Source organism: Eretmochelys imbricata, chromosome 1 (assembly GCF_965152235.1).
Source record: "Eretmochelys imbricata isolate rEreImb1 chromosome 1, rEreImb1.hap1, whole genome shotgun sequence".
NCBI classification, from domain to species: domain Eukaryota; kingdom Metazoa; phylum Chordata; order Testudines; family Cheloniidae; genus Eretmochelys; species Eretmochelys imbricata.
In genome coordinates, this window is record NC_135572.1 from 309338131 (window position 1) to 309351839 (window position 13709).

At 41.8% G+C, this 13709-nt stretch overlaps 1 protein-coding gene across 1 annotated transcript in view; it reads right to left on the reverse strand.

The window, feature by feature from the left end:
• Nucleotides 1-13709, reverse strand: part of DOCK4 (dedicator of cytokinesis 4) — a 412253-nt gene that overhangs the window by 90892 nt on the left and 307652 nt on the right. The window contains exon 26 of the mRNA XM_077807794.1: nucleotides 10088-10186. Within this exon, the coding sequence (XP_077663920.1) occupies nucleotides 10088-10186 (99 nt within the window). The remainder of the gene's footprint in view (nucleotides 1-10087; nucleotides 10187-13709) is intronic.

Below are 13709 nucleotides of genomic sequence, written 5' to 3' on the forward strand. Positions count from 1 at the left end.
AGCCACTTTACAAATGTGACATTTTGTGCTATTTCTTCCAGCAGGAATATTCTTTTGTGCCAACAAATGGAATATGTGTACTATTGTGATTCAGTGCAAGGCACAGCCTTTTGAAATAGTGAAGGTCGTTTGTTGATTTCTTCACAAGTGCCTTTGAGCTTTGGTCCATATAGTCTTCTTACACGGAAAAAACCTCCCCAAACTAGGGAAGCACAGAACTCAAAGCCTACAGGCTAAAGGGATAAATTGGCTTTAAATCACTTTTGCACCCTTCCAATCATGGGCTGCTCTAGGGGCTAGAGCATGGCTGTCCTATAGGCCACAATGCTACATCCTGCATCCCTGTCCTTGACATGCCACTCCTTCCCCCAGTCCAGCCCTCTCCACTTGGGCTTGTGATGGGGTACTTGGAAGGCAATCCGAGAACTGTCTTCCACAGTGCCTGTGCTGGGGAGAATCCTCCCCAGACTGCAGTTGGGACTTTTAAGATGCCTTTTTATCACTCCAGTCCTCTTACCCATTGTGTGAAGGGCCAGAGCAATGATGAAGATCTCACCCATAGTCTGTAAAATTACTATCCTGTCCTCCTTCAAATCTCTCCTGTATACCCACTCTGTCACTTTGTCCATGGTAAACTATGAATTGATAAAGGTTAGGTAGACGGCCAGCAGGGACTTCTGAGCTGTGCACATAGCTGGCTTGCTTGTATTGACGTTTCCTATTCCTCCTCCTCTTTCCCACTCCTTCCTAGTTTTTGTAATTCCCACTGTTCCATTTCATCTTAAATTAGATTTGAGCTCTTTGGGGCAGGGACTGTCCTTCCACAATAGTGCTCTGAACCGGACTGGTGCCCCTACACATTATTATAAAATATATACATTAAAAGTTATATACAATTAGTTTGTACTTACTGGTGTCCCTCCTCCCTGCCCCCCCAAAAGAGAAAGAAAGCAGTAGCTCTGCTACTATAAAATTATACTGAAAGGTAAACAAAAAGACATACATAATCTTAATTACATAGACTTGAAAGCGATGCTGCCAAATGAAATTGAGTCAGTTTCAAAAACTGAGTTAAATGGAGTTTCAAGTGCTAAATTTCTGTCCCTGAATCCTTTGTCATTTTCTTTCTTGTCATTTTACAGCCCTCATTTCCGTTCAAAAGATATTTTTTCTTTTCCCTTTTGCAAGGTGAAAGAATCACATAAACAATTTGGTGCACTGACCAAAATGAAACAATAACTATATTCAAAGCACTGTCATGTACACAAAATAAACTAAAGAAATGTAGGAAATATTTGTCTATATACACATCTCTTTCAGTTACAACAATCTGAGGTATTACTTCTAGCTGCATTAGATAAAAAAAATTAGATACAAATGTTACTTTTAAATTGATGTTTTCCTTTAAAATATCTTGGATGTTACGTAGTAATTAATGAACTGTGCGGAGAGTCTTTAATAGAGTTAGGTGAATATTGTAAACAAAATTTTGTACCATTAAAAATAAAATTCCACTTTGATAATACCAGCAACACCTTTAGTTCCCTTTTCACAATTGTTCACATATGTGAATTTTTGTTTGCACAAGCATTTTTGAAAAGAGAAAATGTCAAACACTGTGCAAACATATTCATTCAAATGTTCATACCGCAAGTGTTCATATGGTCACCTTGAAAATCAGTAGTTTAGGTGACTAATCATTCAGTACAAATAGCAAATTACAGGGACAGAATACTGAAAGCAATATTCACAGTGAGAGCAATACAAAGTCTAGAATATGTTTACATAAGCCATTTACAAACTCTCAAACCCTCTAGGTTTTCAAATTACCTTAGGAGAGCACACTGCTCAAATACCTGGCCAAGGTGCTAATGAGCTGGTACCAAAATGCAATCATCTGATGTCTACTATCATTGATGTCTTGGCCAAGCCACCCACTCTGCACAAAATACATCAGAGTGACTGTGTAAGTCTCCAGTTGTTATGAAAGAACTGGACTGGATGTAACCCGCATCCATCTTGTGCACTTACCCACCATAAGCTGGAAGTGAGACCACCACATAGCAAGAAAGAATTTGGCCTTGCTTCGGCAGACAAAGACATCTCCACAGCTGTGGTGTTACTAACAAGGATAGCTGACCTTGGTCTGGGTGCCTGTGTTTGCAAGTTTCTTGTGAGCTGCTTTCCTGATAAGTAAAAATTATGAGTTCTTTGCTGCTGTTAGGGAAATTGTTAGCTTATTACAAGTTATTTTGAGTTATGTGCTTTGTTTGGAGAAACCTATAAGGAGTTTAGTTAGTGTGTGCACTTTGGAGAAGCCTCGGAGAAGCTTAGACTTTCTACGAGCAAGACGACACTGACATTTATCTCCCCAGCAGCGAGGAAGAAGGCTGGCCACTGGAAACCTGCTGTTGCCACTCACCACCACTTCAGACATTGAGTAGCTATATTCTGAGGTGCTCTAGACTATTGCTGTTTTAGATGTGTGCTTAAATAAAAACAAGGATTTTTGGGTGGAAGCACTCTTGTGTGCACCAATGATTTATCAGACACAAGTGCTGTGTCCCCCACTGCTTTATTTCTGGACACTGCCTGGAAAATAGAGAATAGTTACCATAGCTTTGAGTTCAGATAACCCTGGCTATCAGCAACATAGCAGAGAAATGTCATCAGGTGATAGGTGCTTTTACTTTTTAAAACTTGATTTCATGTTGATGCTGTCTTTTTTTTTTAAACACTACAAACAGCATATCATGAACATTCAGTGGCCAAAATAAAACAAACATAAGAATACAGAGGTAAGTGGCATGATGTAGTTTAGATGGGTATTGGCCTAAAGCATACTTAAGACAAACAAAATGATTAACATATCAAATGAGAGAGAAAGAGAGAAGATTAACACAAAATACTGATTCCTATCTGCACTTTTTCCTTTGAGTTATAAGCTTCTTGTGTTGCATTTGTCAGAGTCAAGTGAAATTATAAAAAAAACAAAAAAACTTGTGGGGTTATTTCAATTTCAGAAGTGCAGGTATGCCGCTCATGTGTACTGAACATATTCTCAGTGAAATCAGCAGCAAAGCTTGCATTGACTTTGATGGGAGTAGGGTCCATCTTGTGGAGAGTAAAAGATGCTCGAGATAAGTTCCTGGGACCTGTTCACTTTGAGGACTGACATAGCTGACTATGGCTGCTTTCTAAATGTCTCTGTATAATAAAAGGGGAGTGGGGGTTAGGGGGTGGTTGGGAATACAAATGTGTTTCAAACCAAGAACTAAACACCACTCAAACAATAATCCTAGACATTTTCAATTTTGCATTCCTGAAGCATGAATAAACTCAAAACCATTTTGCCCGGTAAGTACTTATAAACTATACATTTCCATATTTCATGCAGACTCAAAACCTCTGGAAATAAACTCCTAAAACTAAATCCTCATTGGAATCAGCAACAAAAAACAGTGTCTTAAAATTAAGTAGGAATATAAACCTTAACAAAATTCTTACCCAACTTAGTTGCCCAATTCTACACAACATACATTAATTACCACCTTGGACTAATTACAGCTACTATAGTAGGTGAAAATTTGTATTAAATCAAGAAATGTAATACAGATTACCGCTCACAGAAAATATCTCAGTATAAGAAAGCAACATCTTTCTCAACCAATTCATCCCACAGATGATCTCTCAACATCATCTTATTTGTTCTACAAATATAACATGGAACAGAGAAAACTTCATCCAGACATCTCTAACTGTAAACAAAATACATTTTGATAAACCTTAATCTCAGTCTTGACTGTGCCCATTAAAGAATACATAGTACTTTTCACAAGAATGCGGTGCATACCTCTCAAGGGCCATGCATTATTTGGGACCTCCAGCACCTGGCCCTGATTGTTAAAGCAGTCCCACAGTCCTGCATTGCAACTGCAAAGTCCCTGGCAGGCTGATGTCCCTTACCGAAGGACTGGAGGTTCTTGAGATTGGACATGAGATTCTGAGGCCCTTGGCCCAACCATGAGCATTTGACTTCCCTCTGCCCACAGCATCCTAAGAGATGGAGTCTCCCACAAGAGGAAACCAAGCAATCGTAGAGTGGTGTTGGAACTACTACTCACAGAATGCACCATGCTGTCACCACCACCACTCTCATCTGCCTTCTCCTTTGTTCCTCCCCTGCTTAGTAGTCTCTGCACAAAGCCCTGCTCAAAAAGTGTTGGTTCATCAGGGGACCCTGAGACACACCATTGCAAAGGGGGACAAGGACATCTCCCAGGGAACAGATATTGTGAAATATACTGTCATAAATATACAGGGAAGGGTAAACACCTTTAAAATCCCTCCTGGCCAGAGGAAAAACCCTTTCACCTGTAAAGGGTTAAGAAGCTAGGATAACCTCGCTGGCACCTGACCAAAATGACCAATGAGGAGACAACATACTTTCAAAAGCTGGGCGGAGGGAGAAACAAAGCCTCTCTGTCTGTGTGATGCTTTTGCCGGGGACAGAACAGGAATGGAGTCTTAGAACTTAGTAAGTAATCTAGCCAGATATGCGTTAGATTCTGATTCCTTTAAATGGCTGAGAAAATAAGCTGCGCTGAATGGAATGGATATTCCTGTTTTTGTGTCTTTTTGTAACTTAAGGTTTTGCCTAGAGGGATTCTCTATGTTTTGAATCTAATTACCCTGTACAGTATTTACCATCCTGATTTTACAGAGATGATTCTTTTTACTTTTTCTTCTATTAAAATTCTTCTTCTAAGAAACTGAATGCTTTTTCATTGTTCTTAAGATCCAAGGGTTTGGGTCTGTGGCCACCTATGCAAATTGGTGAGGATTTTTTATCAAACCTTCCCCAGGAAAAGGGGTGTAACGTTTGGGAGGATTTTGGGGGGAAAGATGTTTCCAAACAGACTCTTTCCTAGTAATATACCATTTAGACGTTTGATAGTGGCAGCGAAAGTCCAAGGGCAAAAGGTAAAATAGTTTGTACCTTGGGGAAGTTTTAACCTCAGCTGGTAAAAGTAAGTTTAGGAGGTTTTCATGCAGGTCCCCACATCTGTATCCTAGAGTTCAGAGTGGGGAAGGAACCCTGACATATACACTGCATTCTATACGCCTCACCTCAGGGAAGACAGACAGAGTAATATACTGTGTGTGTTACACCCTTCACACCCCCACTAGGCAGTAGATGATGAGCAACAGAATACCCCTGCCATCTGCCGGGCAATAGTAATTGAGTAATTTGTGTGTGTGTACTCTGCAGAGAGTTCCCTTCCTTCTCATGCTCCAGAAACAACCAAGCGATATATTGTGTGCAACATTCCTCTCAAAGCATCTATTCCTTGTGACCTTTTATTTTATTGTAAATAATGGCTTTCTACTTAATGTATGCTTTAGTTCACAGAATCATTATTTAGTTTCATTATAATATGTTCCAGGCCTTTTGTATAGGTGTACATTTTTAAAAAAAAAATTAAGGAATAAAAAATTTTATGTCCCTCATTCTCTCTCATATTTCATGGTGAGCTGTCCCTCATTTTGAGGGTTACTGCCTTTCTTTTCAGAGTCTGGGGGTTGACCAGTATGATGGAATGTTAGAACTGACACTTAAGGGATCCCAACTATTATAGCACCATGTAGTAACTAGTGCATACAGAAACAGTATGACTTTTCAAAATTTACTAGATTTAGACTCTAAGATATTGTAAATGAAATTACTGGTAAAATGCTATTGAAAGTTTAGTGAACTCTCTGGCTGTTATTCACCATTACGGCAGATTCACTATTTCAGTACAGAACTGAAGTCCTCCAAGTAGGAACATATACTAACTCCAAGAAGGCTCACTAGTAGACCCCCCCACGGCTGCACAGCGAGTGAGTGGTCAAAGAGTGGATGTGTAAGAACACTCCACACTCTTTGCGTGCCACAAATTGGGGCTCCTCACCAGTTCCACACGGTCCAGAATGGAGGTGTTTGGGGTGTGGCAAATAAGTCCACAATAATGCGGATCCAATTGATAGAAGCTCCTATGTAGGGGGGTTCCAGTTCCTGTTCCACTCCATGGCCTGGATTAGGCAAACACAGAAAGGATGCAAGGATGCCACATACTCTGCCCCTAAATTCTGTCCTCAGTTGATGGTATTCTTTTGATGACTTGATGCAAAGAGTCGTTAAATGTATCCTTTTCCTTGGGGCTTGATTTGAGTGTTGGTGCATAAGCACTAATGATGTTCACAGAGCCGATGGTCGTCTGGAAGTTCAAGTGAGATGATATGCTCTGACTTCCCAATGGGTGTTTTTAGGAGCTTTACCCAATTGTTTCTCACAGTGAAACTGACACCATGCAGATGATTTTCTTCACTGCTTTTACCTTGTCAAAAGAAGGTATAATTGGCCTCTTCGACAGAACTAGCATCTCCAAGTCTTGTTTCCTGGAGTGCTTCAATGTCAACATTGAGTTTGTACAGCACAGTACAGCAGTATAGTCTATCAAAGCTAACTTCCGCATGCTACTTATGTATTGTAGGTTGTGACTGTCTGTCAATCCTGGACACATGGTCCTGACTTCCAGCTTCCAAGCTGGGAAGTTCTTGGTTTTTTATTTTTGCCAGGTGCAAGATTTTGGTCTGCCTTTCAATTTTTGGTCTAGTCCCATGCGCTCCATGAGGCAGACATACCATGCTGGGTCAGCACCTAGCTGTCTGGGAGCTGGTCAGCTTTGTGTGGGCGGGGCTGACCAATGGAACGCAGTGATTCTTCCCACCATCGAAGGTGATCTGTGGAGCCCTCCTCTACGCCAATCAAGTGAGAGTTTATAACCTGTAACTGCCACCTTCTGTGTTGTGTCCGTGCTGCCAGAAAGGATGGAGTATCCTCTCCATGTGATGTGGCTGCAATAGCCTGGCTGCTTTGCCCATGTATCAGTGTCCCCCTCTCGACTTCATTGGTTTGTACCAAAGGAATGATGGGAGTTGATATATTTGGAACCAGCTACGCTGCAGGAGATCTTCCCTCTCCCAGTGCAAAGGAGATCTTCCCTATGCCCTCCTTTTGGGGCTCCACTCCTCGATTGGTTATCAGACATAGCTGAAGGGCCCAATCTATCCTGTGTGGATGTGGTTGGCAAAAACACTGAGTGAATTTGCTCATCCACCTTTTGTACATCGCCTTTGTGGACCTAACCAAAGCATTCGACACAGTCAGCAGAGTAGGTCTATTTGCAATACTAGATGCCCACCAACCCTGTTAAGTCTTATAAGTTCATTCAACAGCATGAGAGCAACTGTCCAGTTTGACGGGTCCACTTTGGACAGCTTCGAGATGGAAAGCGGAGGGAAACAAGAATGTGTTTTTGCCCCTACACTCTTTGGAATCTTCTTCTCGGTACTCTTGAACTGTGTGTTTAAGGACAGGAAAGACTGAATGTATTTGCACACAAGATTGGATAGGAAACTCTTCAACCTGTCCTGACTAAAGTCCAAGACCAAAGTTAAAAAGGTGCTAATCAGGGAACTTCTATTCACTCATGATGCTGCCGTCATAGCCCATGATGAAGATCTACTACAAGAACTCATGGACCGCCTTTCAGATGCTTGTCAGGCATTTGCTCTCATCATCAGCATTAAGAAAATGGTTGTGTTAGGACAGGGGGTTCCACAAGATCCTTCAATCACCTTAAATACAAACCAGCCAGAAGTACTCCAAAAGTTCAGCTGTTTAGGTTCTACAGTGACCACCATCCATCTCATTGGATGAAGAACTAACTGTTTGCATTGGAAAGGCTGCTACCACCTTTAGCAGACTAACTAAAAAAGCATGGAACAACTCAAAGCTTACCATCAGGACCAAAATCGTAGCGTTCCAAGCTTGTGTTCTCTCAGCACTCTCATGTATGATGGGGAAACATGGACAACTTATGCTCATCAGGAGAAAAGATTAAACAGTTTCCACCTACGCTGTTTCCACTGCATACTCAACACCAAATGGCAAGATAAAGTCACCAATGCAGAGGTTCATCAAAGGGCAAATTTACCAACTGTGACAGCCCTGCTCAAGCAAAGATGACTGCACAGGCTGGGCCATCTGAGTATGTTGGAAGATGGATGCATACCCAAGGACATGCTATACGGGGAGCTATCAGATGGAACAAGAACAGGACATCACAAGCTTCATTATAAAGACACATGCAAATTAGATATGAAGAAATTTGGAATTGATCCTGACCAATAAAATCTTGGCAAGTGATTGTAACAAGTGTCGCCATCATCTCCAACAGGGTATCAAAGTCCATGACAGAAGCTGGATCCTACAGCTTGAAGGAAAAAGAGCCCATAGGAAGCCAGCAGCTCCCAACCAAGACACATACATTTGCAATAACTGTTAAAGATCGTGCAAATCTCGGATTGGACTATTCAATCACATGAGACATTGAAAAACCATCTACACCATAGGCTGTAATTCCCAGCATCTCTCATAGACAAGAGGATGCTAATAAATAATAAATAATAATAATAATAATAAAAGTTCTGTCCTCAGACAGCCACAGTTTACACAGGCTTTGTGCTACAAGGAGAAGGGGTGAATATTACCCTCTACGCATAAACTACGATCCCCCAAGAAACTTCCACTGTGTCTGACGATCCCCTAAGAAACTTCCACTGTGTCTAGAAACTGCAATAATGATGGTTTTTCTTTATCAAAATTAAAAATGGAAGTAACTCAGGCATTCTACCAATAGTATAATAGCTTACATTAAAATAATGTAAACATAAGCAACATGCTAATCTCCCTGTGCACATGAGTGAAGTCAGCCGTCGTACTGGAAGATGCTAGGATAATATCTACTGTGACAGGGTGGGGCCAGATGGCGACAGGAGAGGAATAGAAGGCAGATATATTAGCCCCAGGTTAAGTAGGTCCCTTTCTCCTGGATAAGGTAACAGGGAAGGTTCCAGAACAATCAGGAGCCTTCTGGAGACTATTAAGACAGACAGGCTGATTAGAACACCTGCAGCCAATCAAGAAGCTGCTAGAATCAATTAAGGCAGGCTAATCAAGGCACCTGGGTTTAAAAAGGAGCTCACTTCAGTTTGTGGTGTGTGTGCAAGGAGCTGGGAGCAAGAGGTGCAAGAAGTTGAGAGTGAGAAGGTGTACTACTGGAAGACTGAGAAGTACAAGCATTATCAGACATCAGGAGGAAGGTCCTGTGGTGAAAATAAAGAAGATGTTGGGAGGAGGCCATGGGGAAGTAGCCCAGGGAATTGTAGCTATTGCACAGCTGTTCCAGGAGGCACTCTAGACATCTGCATTCCACAGGGCCCTGGGCTGGAACCCAGAGTAGAGGGTGTGCCCGGGTTCCCCCCAAACCTCCCAACTCCTGGTCAGACACAGGAGTCGTCGAACTGGACTGTAGCTTCAGAAAAACGGCCAAGATGAGGGCTGCCGTGAAGCTCCAAGGTGAGCAAATCCGCCAATAAGCGCAAGATCCACCAAGGTAGAGGAGAAACTTTGTCATACTACTCACTATGGAGGGTCCTGGCACTTTTAGTGGACAGTGTCAGGGATCTACAGGGTTTCATGAGCTATACGTAGAGGTCTGTTCTTTCTGAATCTGGTACTAGTGTGAGTATATTTTCTTTAAGCTGCCAGTCTGTCATTGCACCATGTCACATCAATTAAACTGTGGCTGATAGGAAAAATCCAGGAGAGTTTTGTCTCCCTGGATGGAGGTTTTTCATATTTGTAACTTGGATTGTGATTAGTTTATTCGCTGTGATGGGGTTAGAGAATGAGGAAAGGGCTATAACACTATTCTATAGTTTTCCTTTCCCCATTCCTACCAGCTTTAAGTACAGAAACGACAAAATCCTACCCACAGCCACAAAAATTCCCCTGAGTAAACATGAATGAAAAAACTTATGTAGCTATTAGTTGTCATCAGTGTGTCAGAGAAACAGATTATATTTAAAAATCAACACACCCCTTAACTGAGACAGGGGAGTTCCTGAACAGAGGCAGAAAAAGAAGAAGAAGAGGAGAGAACATTTAAAGTCATAAAACTGAAGATCTGTTACTTACTCTCAGGTCATCCTTTGTGCTGAATCTATCAAGAAGTTGCTGGTAATGTCTATCGGTCATTTGTCGTAATAGTGACAAGAGACAGGAAACAAATTCCCCCTAATGCAAATCAAGAGAGGAAATGTTATACCTCAAGCCCAAAATATAGAAAACATCAGAACAATCACATTATGAAACTCTTAAAAACAAATTAGTAATCTAAAGAAAATGAGCACTGCGAAGGCTGAAACAATTTTCAAAGACATTTCTTGATATTTTGTGTACTATTTTCTTATTAATAAAAATAGGGCTATAATCCTTTAAAATGTCATATTTTACCTATGGATTTGCTTCCCACTTACATACTTTTGTTTTCCAAATGCAATTTCCTCTACGTGAATCAGTTCAAAAGCAACTAAAACAATACAAGCATGACATGAAAAAGTAATCAATATAAGCTGATATCATGTTTACATAATAATGAATTGTTTCCCTTGCATCTATATTTATGCATCTAGTTTACATTGCAAAAATTCCATCTCTTCCTGACCGTTTGCTTTTGAAAGAAAACATAAATAAAAATATATTGCAACAATTCTGGGAAGAACTCTTGTTTACCTGTGGGGAGAGAAATGAGGAGGGAGATCATAGGAAGAAAAGGAAGGACAAAAAATTTTGAAGTATTTTTATACACTGTTTTTGTAGTTTGCCAGCCCATATATTTTGGGTAGATTTTTCCCTCTCTTATTTAAAATTTGAATTTTTGAAATACTAATGCTGTGTCTTCACTGCAAAATGAAATAGCTAACTAAAGTTGAGAGTGTGCAGGCACTATAGTTTTTACCTAGATGTTGCTAGTCGAGATAAACCCCATTGGGGCTGGGTGGGGGTGGAGGGAGAAGGGTATTTGTTTTATCTTGACTAGTGACACCAAGATAAAAAAAAATACCTGTGCCTTGTCTCTACTAGGATTTTACACAGAGAGGGCTCTCAGATAGTAAACACCTTTTTTTGCAGAAAGACGTAGCCTCAGATTATTATACTAATAGCCTGGGATAGTTTGTTTCTCAACCTTCGGCCCCCCAAGCATAATCACCCAGCCTACCACTAGTACCTTGTAAACAGGAAGCATCTTTAAATGATCCTTTAAATCATCTTTAAATGATCAGATTATATCCTATATTCCTGATCCTTGCTGATGATCTGATCATGAAGCTTTTATAATATTTAAAAATATTTTATATTTCATTATATCTGCAGAGATTCAAGATGAATGTAATGTATCTCAATACGGTGTACAAAAGGAAAAAATGGTGGTCTGATTAGATTAGCTGTTTAAAAAAACAACTACACATTTCTGTGACTGCTGTTCTCCTTCAGTTACAAGCCAAGACCCCTGCGTGTCATTAGGTTACTTAGCGTAAATAAACAGTGGAATAAGTAAAAATGGCCTTATCTTACTTTAATCACAGCTAGATCAACACATTTGAACATGAATCTCAAATACACATTCTTTAAATAAAATGAACTGTGCAAACTTTTCTTTTTGTTTCTATGTTTAGACCCTTCTAATCACTTACACTGCACATCTTCTGCGACCCCATATTAACTTTATATTACAGATAACACACTGAAGTTAAAATAATACACTACAACATCAAAATTACATTTTATAGTTCCACATTGTTACTATATGGTACACAACTTGATTTTCAAATGAGACAGAAGTTGTAGCCAAGATTTTTTTAATGGGTTCTTAAAGCTGAGTTCCTAGTTCAGCCATAGCCCTGGTCTACACTAGGACTTTAGGTCAAATTTAACAGCATTAAATCGATGTAAACCTGCACCCGTCCACACGATGAAGCCCTTTATTTCGACTTAAAGGGCTCTTAAAATCGATTTCCTTACTCCACCCTTGACAAGTGGATTAGCGCTTAAATTGGCCTTGCCGGCTCGAATTTAGGGTACTGTGGACACAATTCGACGGTATTGGCCTCCGGGAGCTATCCCAGAGTGCTCCATTGTGACCGCTCTGGACAGCACTCTCAACTCAGATGCACTGGCCAGGTAGACAGGAAAAGGACCGCGAACTTTTGAATCTCATTTCCTGTTTGGCCAGAGTGGCAAGCTGCAGGTGACCATGCAGAGCTCATCAGCAGAGATGACCATGATGGAGTCCCAGAATCGCAAAAGAGCTCCAGCATGGACCGAACGGGAGGTATGGGATCTGATCACTGTATGGGGAGAGGAATCTGTGCTATCAGAACTCCATTCCAGTTTTCGAAATGCCAAAACCTTTGTCAAAATCTCCCAGGGCATGAAGGACAGAGGCCATAACAGGGACCCAAAGCAGTGCCGCATGAAACTGAAGGAGCTGAGGCAAGCCTACCAGAAAGGCGAACGGCCGCTCCGGGTCAGAGCCCCAAACATGCCGCTTCTATGATGAGCTGCATACCATTTTAGGGGGTTCAGCCACCACTACCCCAGCCATGTTGTTTGACTCCTTCAATGGAGATGGAGGCAACACGGAAGCAGGTTTTGGGGATGAAGAAGAAGATGATCATGATGAGGTTGTAGATAGCTCACAGCAAGCAAGCGGAGAAACCGGTTTTCCCGACAGCCAGGAACTGTTTCTCACCTTGGACCTGGAGTCAGTACCCCCCGAACCCACCCAAGGCTGCCTCCTGGACCCAGCAGGCGGAGAAGGGACCTCTGGTGAGTATACCTTTTAAAATACTATACATAGTTTAAAAGCAAGGATGTGAAAGGATTACTTTGCCCTGGCATTTGCGGCTCTCCTGGATGTACTCCCAAAGCCTTTGCAAAAGGTTTCTGGGCAGGGCAGCCTTATTGCGTCCTTCATGGTAGGACACTTTACCACTCCAGGCCAGTAATACGTTCTCGGGAATCATTGTACAACAAAGCATTGCAGTGTATGTTTGCTGGCGTTCAAACAACATCCGTTCTTTATCTCTCTGTGTTATCCTCAGGAGAGTGAGATATAATTCATGGTCACCTGGTTGAAATAGAGTGCTTTTCTTCAGGGGACACTCAGAGGAGCCCATTCCTGCTGGGCTGTTTGCCTGTGGCTAAACAGAAATGTTCCCCGCTGTTAGCCACAGGGAGGGAGGAAGGTTGAGGGGGTAGCCACGCGGTGGGGGGAGGTTTATGTACTCGCCGGCTTGGTGCTCCAGTGCCAAGATAGGGATATGGGTTCCGTCTATGGCCCCACCACAGTTAGGGAATCCCATTGCAGCAAAGCCATCCACTATGACCTGCACATTTCCCAGGGTCACTACCCTTGATATCAGCAGATCTTTGATTGCGTGGGCTACTTGCATCACAGCAGCCCCCACAGTAGATTTGCCCACTCCAAATTGATTCCCAACTGACCGGTAGCTGTCTGGCGTTGCAAGCTTCCACAGGGCTATTGCCACTCGCTTCTCAACTGTGAGGGCTGCTCTCATCTTGGTATTCATGCGCCTCAGTGCAGGGGAAAGCAAGTCACAAAGTTCCATGAAAGTGCCCTTACGCATGCGAAAGTTTCGCAGCCACTGGGAATCGTCCCAGACATGCAACACTATGCAGTCCCACCAGTCTGTGCTTGTTTCCCGAGCCCAGAATCGGCGTTCCACAGCATGAA